This window comes from Chenopodium album, chromosome 14 (genome assembly GCF_948465745.1).
Source record: "Chenopodium album chromosome 14, dcCheAlbu1.1, whole genome shotgun sequence".
Lineage (NCBI taxonomy): Eukaryota > Viridiplantae > Streptophyta > Magnoliopsida > Caryophyllales > Amaranthaceae > Chenopodium > Chenopodium album.
The window spans coordinates 6,135,669-6,147,740 of record NC_137847.1 but is presented as its reverse complement, the minus strand read 5'-3'; the positions used below and the strand labels follow the sequence as shown (position 1 = coordinate 6,147,740).

The window sequence follows — 12,072 nt, the reverse complement described above, 5'->3', positions numbered from 1 at the left end:
GTGAATGAGTACGAGTCGAGCAACCCTCTACTCATGATTGACTCGCTCGATTAATAGTTTAATACCCGTAACAAGAACTAGGGATCATATGATGAGTAGAGAGATCCATGTACATACATACTAATGTAATATTTGTAAAACTTTTTTTAATGATAATTATAACAAAATTAAGGGGAACGGGGAAGTATTTCTCAAAAAATTAAAAAACATAAATATGAATCGAATTATTTTCAAATCAAAGAATTTTAAGCAAAAATGGCCCCACAACCACACCACACCACACTATAGCTGGATTCGTCGCTTCCATATAAATGTTCAACGGTACTAATCAATTTTCCATTGTAATAACATCCAACTACCAAGGGCAAAACAGTATATTCATCACCAAAAACATTAAATATAAATTTCAAAACTATATATTATAATAATAATATCCATAAAAAAAAACTGAAAGTGAAAACCACCATTACCATCTTCATTCCCTCTCTCTCTCACCGGGCTGTCACCAATCCTCCATCACAACCCAATCAAAAAAACCCCATTTCAACCCCCCATTTTCTCTCTCCTCATTCCCCAAAACGACGTCGTTTGGAGGAGAGAGAATGGACCCCACAACCACCACCTCCTCCTCCGCCACCAACTCGGTGGTTTCCGGCGAAGGTGGGTCAGTAACAGATTCAAGCGGCAAAACATCATCATCATCATCAACAACAACAGCAGCAAGATCATCAATGATTGATTCATTAAGAGGTTGCGGGTTATCTGGGATTAGAATTGATAAAGAGGAGCTTCGTTGTCGGATTTTGATCCCCGAATATCTAAGGTTAGCAATGCGTCGTGCGATTAATTCGAAGGATGTTTCTGCTGGGGTTGAATCAGCGGCGGCGCAAGAAGTTCATACGCCGCCGGTTGCTCCGATGGTTGTGTTTATAAATTCTAGAAGTGGTGGGAGACATGGTCCTGAACTTATGTTACGGCTTCAACAATTAATGAGTGAAGAACAGGTCTAATTTTCTCTCTCCTCACATTTTTTTTAAAATTTTTTTTGTGGGGTTTTGATTAAGTTTTGATTTTTTGAGTTGGGTTTTGTTTAAATTTGGTTTTTGTGTTGATTTTGATAAATGAGTGAATTGGTTTTTTTTTTTTATTTTTTATTTTTTATTTTTTTATTTTCTAAAAAAAAAAAAAAAATTTGATTGAAAATTGTACTTACTTCTACTTGTTTGGGCTCGTGTTCCAATTATTCTGGGACGAAGGGAGTATTTCTTGTTTGTTTTCCAATTATCATGGGACAGAGGGAGTATATTTTTAATAGGGGTATTAAGTATGGATTGGACAGTATGGATTGGACTTTGGAGTTGATATGAGGAGAAAGAGAGGGAAGTAAGGTTTTTTGAAGTGTGATTGAAATTTTAAGATTGGAGGGAAGAGAAAGTTTTAATTTTTAATTTTTTTTTTAAAAACTACTGGTATTTGGTTGGTGGGTGTCGGTGGTGCTGTAAGATGATGGTTGATGACATGTGTGAATTTATGGATTAATTTTGATATGATATGAAGTGTTTTTCATGAGCTTTTGGGTGTTCATGTGTTATCAGTGAGTAATATTGGTATTTGTATTTTTTCCTTTTTTTTTTTGAGAGGTTTATTTTATAATGCATAGATGATTTAATTCTTGGATTCCTAGAGATTTATGAGTTTGTAAAGTTTGTGGGGGGTCTTTGTGAGTCTTCTTGGGAGGAAGTTGCTGCAAGTTGGATCGGGTTTTCGAGGTGAATGGAACTATGATTCTGGGTTTTATCAGAGGATTATATAGTGTTTTTATGGTTAGATTCCTGGAAGAGTTTAGTTGGTGAACCACTAGCTACCTAACTTGACATGGATTTGTGGGTTTTTGATTGATAAATTTGTTTACTCCTTTGTGAATGAGATACATTCATCCATATGTTTGGCATTCAGTGTGCATATTTTGGGGTTTCAAAGGAACCAATTAGATCTTACTAATTAGGTGAAAGAGATGATCGAACACTACGTCGACTTACAATTTTGTTTTGAGTTGGCATTTAAGAGAACATGTAAAGAGTATGCAGTACATAGAAGTCAAGATCTTGGAGATTGGATAGTGGAGAATCTGTGGTTATGTTGGATAGTTATCGTCTCTACCTGTTACCTTTAACCCTGGTTCCGGTTGAAGTTAGTCTATCTGAATCATTTAATCACTGTGCCTCTTTCAAGGCTGTAAAGCAGCTCACTGTGATATATTGCGGTGCACCATGGTTCTTGAGAATTAATGGAGCCTGAAAGGTTTGTTTTTCTGAAAAGATACTGGCTAGGTTTGTGTTGTGTTAGTGGATATATGGTTGTTTGAAGTTAAGATATCATATTTGATGAATTGATGCTTTATTATCTTACTCCCTCCGTCCCTTAATTAGATTCCTACTTCTCTCTATTATGTGAGGAATAAATGCTAGAAGTAGGAATCTAATTAAGGGGTGATATCTATCACTTTGAGTGCCTAGAAAAAAAGTTTCATTATGACAACATTTATTAGGTTTTGTTGGATTTATCTGCAACGCTGTAAGCTTTGAGTGGCTGATGAAATGCTGAAGTCAGGCTGTAACGACTGATATTGTAATGATTTGCCTCTAAACTGTGCTGGCAAGATTACTAAAAAGCTCAACAATTCATAGTTTTGTTCATCAGAATGTTAGATTTTTAGATTTTATTTAATTCTCTAGATTACCCAGCTAGAGTTTGAGCAGACAAAGTTATCTATTGGTTTGATGTGCTTGTTGGCACTATTTACTCTTTGGCCTTTTGTGCTGTATACTTGTTTGAAAACATTGTTTGGATTTGCTAGCTAAGAATATACTTGGTAAGTGATTGTCGTGAATTGTGATGGTTTTAAGCATCATTTTTTTTTTATATGGAGGTGCTTTTGGTTGGCTCTTTTGGTGATTTAGATTGTTTCTATAATAGTAACCTTTTTCTATTTGTTGGTTATTGGTTATTTCAGGTATTTGACCTTTCAGATGTTAAGCCTAACGAGTTCGTGCGGTATGGATTGGCTTGTCTTGAGCAATTGGCCAGCGTGGGTGATTCCTGTGCGAAAGAGATTCGTGATAGGTTGAGAGTCGTGGTATGTTTACCTTTGAAGCTTTCCAGCTGTTCTCAAATCATCAATCTACGTTTCTTTTGTGGAAGAATGTATACTCTTTTGTTATCTGCACATAGTGGCTAAGATGTGGCTCACAGGTTTTAGCTGCACAGGCAGAAATTCAAACGTGTGACTGTGATGTGAGAGTGTGTATGTGTGTCAGGGAGAACCGTTAACATTAAAATGTCTTACCAAGTTGCCATATGGTGTTAATTAGTTACAAGTTGACTGATTGATGCAAATTAGGATTCTCAAAAGACATATGACTCCTCACATGTATCTGATTTTGGTTATAAGAGCTTCGTCTATAGTCCTAATAATTTTGACATAGTAGTTTATGTGTTAGCTTCTTATCTGGTTTCAAATTTTCCATTTTCTGAGGATGACTTGTCTAGATAATTAAAGAGACATGCTCAGTGAGTGACATGTCTCAATTTTCACTGAAACCTGGTTCTTGTTGTAAAATAGCTGAAGCAAGTAAATGATAAGCAAAGGGTATAAGAGAGATTGCTTTAAGTGGTTTACATTTTACACTATTTTGGGATGGAGTGTTGTTTCCATGGATGCATTGATCATGGATTCCTCATTTCTATTGTAAACAATGATGCATTAATGGCACCTGTCTGTATTACGGTAACTAATTTGGCTTCGTTTGTTCGGCAGGTTGCTGGGGGAGATGGTTCAGTTGGTTGGGTACTTGGATGCCTGGGTGAACTTCACAAAGAGTCTAGAACTCCGGTTCCTCCAGTGGCAGTCATTCCCCTTGGCACAGGGAATGATCTGTCCAGAAGTTTTGGCTGGGTAAATCTTCTTTTCTTTCCCATCTTCCAGTTCATGATGGAGCTTATTTTTTTTTATCCTTTTTATAAAAGTTGTTGATTGTGCCCCCTATTTTGGTTTTGGATCAATTATTAACAGGGTGGTTCATTTCCATTTGCTTGGAAGTCAGCTGTCAAAAGGTCTCTTCAAAAGGCTAGCATTGGTACTGTTTGTCGTTTAGACAGGTAATTGTTTTCCACTTTGAATTTCTTGCTTACGGTTTGATTTATATTTATTATGCAATTTCTCGCCTATGTTTGGAATCAACTTGTAAGTTGTAACTATGGTTGTGCCTGGCTGCAACTCAGTTAGAAATGAAAATTTAACTTCCTTATGAGTGTGACACCGTCATTGGGGCCTAACGTGTAGTTTGTTAGTGGACTAAGTGGGGGCATATAGAATGCACATTTCGGAAGTTAATAAAATTTTCTAACATTGCTCTGTATGAATCATACATTATCGTTTGACCTTTTGTAACTACTGCCGGTGTCCTTGGAATGCCAGTAGCTGTTCTATTGAAATAATCATTTCATTCTTACCAAACATTTGTCATGCTATTGAAAGTCATAACAAGCTTGTAGAATCATGAGGACCAGACATCATGACTCTGTTCTCTTCACCCAGAAATAAAATATTTAAGCTTAAATCAGCAAGTAAAAGTTTTTATATGTATTCATCAGTAAAAATAAATTTTATTTAGTGAAATTTAGTTTTATGAAGTAGAAAATAAGTAACTTCAAAGAGCAAAGTCAACAGTGAATCAGTAAAAATTCGTTCTAGTCAGTAAATAACAAGTTAAGGCCAGTACTAAAAAAGTTCAGTATTAATCAGATGAAGAGAATAGGACCTAATTGCCAAATTGCATCTTGATTTCTTATGTTCTTCGCAGTTATGCTTGATGTGTAGTGATTGATTAATGCCTGATAGTATTGGTATGTCTGCCGCTGTTCAGTACTAGAGGATGTATCTGTCCTTGTTGATTACTGGTTAATACTTGATGACTTATTGGTATACCTGAAATAAGAGATTAACTCGCTGGCTGTCTTTGTGCTTGATTACTTGGAAATAAACTGTTAAAGGAACTTGGGTGATCTTAGGGTTGTGAGAGAGAGGGCAACAGAGAAGAGAGAGGAGGGTGGGGGGGTTTGAATTGCGATAAGGGTTTTCTATGAGATGGGAAATGAAAACTATTAGCCCCACACGAGGTTTGTGGGTTGGCATTGTACCCTTGTAACCTTTAAGATGCAATGATTTGTGATGAAGGTATGGTTGTTTTGGTTATTATTAATGCTTGCAAATAAGGAAGGTCCAATGGACTTGTGTTACAAGTGATCAGCATTTTTGTTTATCTCCTGCTATCATTTTATGTATGTGTGTATTTATTATTTTTTTATTATTCTGCAGTTGGCATGTGTCAATAACAATGCCTGCTGGAGAAGCTATGGAGCTTCCTCATTCGTTGAAGTCAACAGGAGAATGCACTCTGGATCAGGTTTTAAATCCAGCTATCTTTGCATTATTAGTCTCTTGCACACTTCTTTTTTCATTTCCTTGACTTTCCTGTCTCTTCAATACACTTCAATGTCTCAAGTGCTGCCTACCCTGAAGAAAAAATAAATAATGGAAAGCCCAAAAAAGCAATGGACTACATGCATAGCTTCCTATTGTAATAATTGGGCCTGTTGGAGTGTTTTCATATTCTTCTCGAGTTGAAATTTGGGATTTTGCAGGGTTTTTTGCTTGCTGGCCGTCTTCCTGAGAAAGTGACTTGTTATGATGGAGTGTTCTACAACTATTTTAGCATTGGTAAATTCCTTTAGCTATAATTTGTGCAGTTATTAGTTGTTTTTCATTAGCAGTCATGTAGTCATTTTAAGCTGTTCATAGGACCACTGTACCCTAATTTGTTCAAGCTTGCTTCTTGGTTTTATATTCCTCTTTAGTTTCATTTTGCCAATAATGCAATAATTGTTCCCAATTTGACAGTTGAGTACAAGCCTACTTGATCAATTATGTTGTGAATCTTTGTAATTTCTGTTAATGAAGCACTTTTAGTTGAAATTCTTAGTTACTAGTGAAATTGCAGAAAGTGGCAATGAAATGTGAAAGATATTTCAAAAATCATGAAATTAGTTTCTTAGTATGTAAAAATAGAAAAGTGATAGGATAAAATTACAAAAAAGTTATAGCATTATCTGGATTAGTGGATTGGTCTGCTTGCTTGACAGGTCAATGGGAACGACAGACTGAAATATTTTCTTTTAACTAAATTTGTAATGAAATAGAATGTTTCACAAGATAAATTATAAAGGATTAATCACTCTTTTTTTTAGTTTGCTTCCAACATTATGCTTACTAGGGTTGCTGAAATTTATCAATTATGGATCACCTTGCATAAACTTGTCAGCTACTTGGAAAAAAGGCTTTTAGATTCTATTAAGTGTCGTGCATTTTTGGATAAATTTTGTGAAATTTTTTTGGCAGATCTTAGTTACTCTTGTTTGTCTTTACAGGTATGGATGCACAAGTTGCTTATGGTTTCCATACCTTGCGTAATGAAAAGCCGTATCTTGCACAGGGTCCGGTTGCAAATAAGGTATGACTAATATATTGATGTCGTATCAACTGTTTTCCTTCTCAATTTCTCTTTATTGTGTTTTGATCATCATGTTTAAAATAAATGGTTGCTCTAATTGCTTAGGCACATGTCCTGTCTGCCTGTCATATCTGTACAACTCAATTTCTGAACCCAGTTCTGTGGTTTTAGATCTTGTTGTTTCATAAAGAAAGAGAAGAATAAGTTCTTTTATAAGATATGTCTGCAAACTTTCTGAAATCTGAAGAGTATCATGAAAGTAATTGCATTCTTGGTTCCTCGTCATTATTGCAAATAGTAGTCACTTTTTTTTTTTTTTTTCCCTTGGACTCATGGCTCATTTTTTGTTGCTATTGATAATATATACCTACCTGGCTTGCATACGGCATAGCCTTACATGTGTCTGACATGGGTGTAATGATTCAAAAATACTAGGAATAATTTGAAAATACATGAAAAAACCTTAGAAAAACTAGACGTCACAAACAATATCCTATCTACACTTCTGGACATGTGCAAGTAACATAGTGACTTAATCAGGAAAATATATCTTCTATTGCATTCTCCCTTCAAAGTGTTGTCCATTAAAACCCATTCCTATTTGAATTTGTTTTTGTCCAACACTCCAACCAAACCAATTGTTGGTCCAATTTGATCATGCTGAAACATCAGTTCACCTTTGGTTTGAAATTTGGTATTTACAAAACTGAAAATATACAGACATTATTGCAGTTTAATCTTTGTAGTTGATGTATCACCCACAACTTAAATAATTATTAGTTGAAGTATTCCTGATTGCCTTAATGTAGATTGATGTTGACACAGTGTCTTCTTTTGTCTTTTGTTTAATTAAATTTCATCATGTTGCAGTTGATATATTCTGGATACAGCTGTACGCAGGGCTGGTTCTTCACACCATGTGTTAGTGATCCAAGCTTAAGGTACGACTTTCTTTGTATTGCTGATTTTCATTATCAGTATGCTGATGCTAGTCTGCTGCTGTTTTTTAAGTTTAGCCCTTCCTATCTGTAGTGCACACTATCCTTGACGACTTTTATCATGCCTTTTGAATGCTTTAGATATTTTGTAAGCTACTATAAGCTATATACTTTCTACTGCTGCCTTTGAATGTCATTTCAACTCAAGTTATCTCACACAGTCTTCAAGTTTATATTATATGCTTTTGATAGGCCCGCTTTCAGAGTGTGGCTTTGCCTTAATTACCAAGTTTTTTTTGGAATTTTTCTCTGATTAATTTTGTTTCTGAAGTTGTATTTTACCATTGCTCATATTAGATCATCAATATATGAGGTGGCATCATATCATGCTTTTTCCATGTAGACTTTTCTTATGTGGGAGTACTTGTATGTTTGCAGGGGACTCAATAACATCTTGAGGATTCATATAAAAAAGATCAACAGTTCAGAATGGGAGCAAATTCGGGTTCCATCAAAGTAATTATCTGAGATATTTTAACCTTGACTGGTTTATATGACTCTTTTGTTTGTCAAGCTATTTAGTTTACAGTATGTTTCAATCTGCCGTGGTAGTCGTTTAGTGATAGCATGTGGCTCGTTTGTGTCTAGAGTTTCTATTTTGTGCTCATACTAGTCTTTATTTTCCAGTGTAAGGTCAATAGTTGCATTGAATCTTCATAGTTATGCAAGTGGAAGACATCCATGGGGTAATTTGAGACCAGAATACTTGGAAAAGGTAATTTCCTCTCTTCCTTTATCCTTCATTTCTCCTTTGTTAAAAAAAAAGGTAATAATAGTTATATTATTAGCATGGCCGACACGAGTTGGTCAATTGCATATTAAGACATGTTGTTAGATTATAGGATAATCTTGATATGATACAAAATCAATAAAAATAAATAAATTTGAATTCATCATATGCCATTGTTGCTGTGATACTTTCTCCTTTCGGAATAATTTGTTAGTCTCCTAAACCCTCTAGTATTAGGACTCACATGATATCACTTTTATTATGTCCTACATAGTAATCATTTCATTCTCATTTTCTCTCCACATTAGCAGGGTTACTTAATATGTAGTACGCTTTAATGCGCAGAACGAGTTTGAATTCGCAATATGCTAGGTGGGAGTATTGTAATACGTTTGAGGTTTTTTTGTAATACACTTTTTGGGGTTATAATACAATATAAATAATACGCCCTAATAAATATAAAGGTTTATTGAAATCGGGAGTTCACGGATGGGAGGGAGTATTAGCCTATTAGGTAACCCTGCAAAGAAGCAAACTGAAAAAGGGAAGCAAATGAAGGAAACCCCCAAGCCAAGCTTCTATGGTGTTTGGTTGGAGTAATGGTGACAAATAAACAAACCCCACCCTTGCTGATCTATTCTTACTCTCCACTACCCCTCCTTGTTACCGCTTTTTTGGGAGTATTAATATGCAAAACGGCTAAAGTATCGAGTATTGGAACGAAAATATTAATAAGTTAATACGGAATAGGTAACCCTGACCATTAGGAAATATGATCGTTTTTCTGGACTTTCTGAAACAGTATGTGACTGACTGTTAATTTCTAACAATGAGAGTTATATGGAGCTGACCCTTCAATGGTTTTTTTTTATTTATTTATTTTTTTTTTTTTATAAATTGTAATTTATGTCTTATTCTAATATGTGGCCACTTGCAAATGCTTTCTTAATTCTGCAGAAAGGATTTGTTGAGGCCAATGCCGATGATGGTCTTCTTGAAATATTTGGTTTAAAACATGGATGGCATGCTTCTTTTGTTATGGTAGAACTAATATCTGCCAAGCACATTGCCCAGGTTAGTGTTTTTTTTTTTTTTTTTTTTTTTTTTTTTAAAAAAAAAAAAAAAAGATCTTAACTGATTTTTTGTTGAAGAACTAGTGGCGACTCATGTAAATGAATTTAGCTTAGCCTGACCAAAATAGCTGCTGAAAGCTTATCGAGCTAAGCTCAGGCTTCTCTTGAGGCTCAATTTTGTTTTTTCAATTTTTTGGTTGGAACAAATAAGGCTCCTAGGATTATTTATGTTCCATGTGTCACTGTTTAAACATTATAAACATGTCATGTAAACCATTTAGTAACATGTATTACCTATGGCAGTAATACAACATTTATACAAAGACCTGAACTTGAGGTCAAGTAATATTGAATAAGCCTTGCCATTTTAGTTACCTATTCTTTGTGTCAGTAGTTATGATTTAAATTTAATAGTTTTAGAACATTTTTGGATCGTAACTTACAAGACATTGAGCATTCCAAAATACGAAGTATAAACAACCCGAAAACAAATAGAACATAATTACTCAAAAGATGCAGCAGATAAGTATTTTTTTTTTCCTTACATATGACACTTTCAAGCTAATTACCGAAACAAGAGTTGAGGCCACTTATTCTTGTTAAAACACTATACTTAAAGAATTAAAAAGTAGTTGAGCAGAAAAATACTATCAAAAGAATTGGAAAAGGCATATAGGCTTGGTCCAAGACTGGTGATTTCCGATTGCCTAGATTTTGTTCATTTGGCGGAGACAGTGCTGTTGACTAATTGAGGTGTTTAAGTTGCCTGAGAAGAAATTACAACAATGTGTTAAAATTTTATTGTTGTATCTCAGGCTGCTGCGATTAGGTTTGAAGTCAGAGGTGGTGAGTGGAAACAATCGTTTATGCAGACAGATGGGGAGCCATGGAGACAGCCACTAGACAAAGAGTATTCAACATTTGTGGAGATTAAGCGGGTGCCATTTCAGTCCCTAATGATACGAGGCGGATAATACTTTTTATCCACTGAAGCTCGTGATTGATCTTCAATTATTTTTTCTCTTGCAAATCAGTTCTTTGTAAAGTGTTGTTAGTAGTAATTTATATTAGAGATGTGATAGTTGTACCCTGTAACGATTGTTGTAAATGTAAATTATTTTGCCAGTGTAGTTCTCAATTGACGTGAGGAACCAGAGTAAAACCAAGCGTGATATTAGCATCAGATGTTGAGGAGTTTGAATGAAAAGTTGTAAAAACACTATGAAGGAGGCATATATATATGGGTGACAATAAATGGATTGATTCTAGCTTCATTTCTGCCTGTTGCGCTTGAATCTTTGAGTGTAGATCATTGGCTTGGAGAAAATCTGAACTATGTTTTGTTATAATGCAGTCATTGAAAGAATGTAGAAATGGTGGCATTGCTTGGAGAAAATCTGAAGTGTGTTTTGTTGTAATGCGGTCGTTGAAAGAACGTAGATATGGTGTATGAGTTGGGATGCAGTTGGCTTTATAATGCAGTCCACGAAATGGCACCAATGGTGGACGAGTTGGGCGCCCTTGCTGTGCAGCCTGCCAAACCCTTCAGCTGTGATATGCAAAGCCTGGCACGACAGGTGATCTGCGTGGATTGTCGCGGGGATTGTCATCTAGAGGCCGTGACACACTGTCATGGCTCAGGGACTCATGGCTTGATGTGCTAAGACTGGCATTGTGATCCTAGATTCCTATCTGGACTTGAATTCGGTAACTAAGTAGACAATTAGTATGGTCTTGTATGTCATTGTATTATTAGTTTAGGTCTTGTGCCATACACGGTTATTTTAAAGTTATTCGTAATTAATTTAGATAACATTTAACAACACATACTCCCACAATTTCTTAAGTGCACCACTTTAACTGCCACATATGCTAAATACACAACTTTGACCACCAATAATATCTTTTAAGTTCATTAGTAAAAACATGAACAAAAAAAAAATTGATTTTTTATAAAAGCCATTGACTAATTCAATAACATTTACATAATAAAATCATATTTATATGTAATTAATGGTACTTAATCAAAGTTAGTACAATATATCTATATTGCAAAAGTCAAAGTAATGCACTTACAAAAAAAAAAAAAAAAAAGGAATATTATTTATATAACTCCTTACAAATAATATCCTTTTTTTTTTTTTTTTTTTTTTTTTGAGGCCATATTCCATCTTTTTATAGTAAGTAAGATATTATATGACAATATTATGTTTTCCTTACAAATTAAAATGGTACTCCCTCCGTCCCTTAATGTAAGCCTCTTTTGGTTTTTGCGCGGGAATTAAGAAAGTTGTAAATTGTTTAAAATTAAGGATTAAAAGTACATATGCGCATGTGGGATTAGAAAAAGATAAAGAGAAAGAAAAAGTAGTTGGAAATAATTAAAGAGATAGAGAGAGAAAGTGTTGGAAATTGATATTAAAAGTACAAAAAAGTAATGAAATAAAGATGACAATTCATCAAATAGAGGGTAATAATGTCAAAAAATACTACCTTTAAATAGAAAGAGGCATTGTATTTTGGTTTACCCAAAAAGGAAATGAGGCTTTGTATTAATGGACGGAGGGCGTATTATTAAAGTTAACTTATTTATTGTCTCTCGCCTCTCCTCTCCTCTCCTCTCCTCTCCTCTCCTCCTCTCTTCTAGAGTTTCTCCAAAATCTTGGCCGTTTAGGTCGGAAATTAGACTATTTTCGACCCCT

General features: G+C 34.8%; 1 protein-coding gene across 1 annotated transcript; it reads left to right on the top strand.

The window, feature by feature from the left end:
- The first annotated feature begins 434 nt into the window (after positions 1-434).
- On the top strand, positions 435-10,644 carry LOC145579955 (diacylglycerol kinase 4-like). The gene is made up of 12 exons (XM_081637266.1): positions 435-1,004; positions 3,014-3,136; positions 3,818-3,955; positions 4,073-4,158; positions 5,378-5,465; positions 5,704-5,779; positions 6,487-6,569; positions 7,440-7,510; positions 7,946-8,023; positions 8,195-8,282; positions 9,255-9,371; positions 10,186-10,644. Exons 1-12 carry the CDS (start codon positions 603-605, stop codon positions 10,342-10,344), a joined length of 1,509 nt encoding a protein of 502 aa, XP_081493392.1. The 5' UTR covers positions 435-602; the 3' UTR covers positions 10,345-10,644.
- Positions 10,645-12,072: the final 1,428 nt, after the last annotated feature.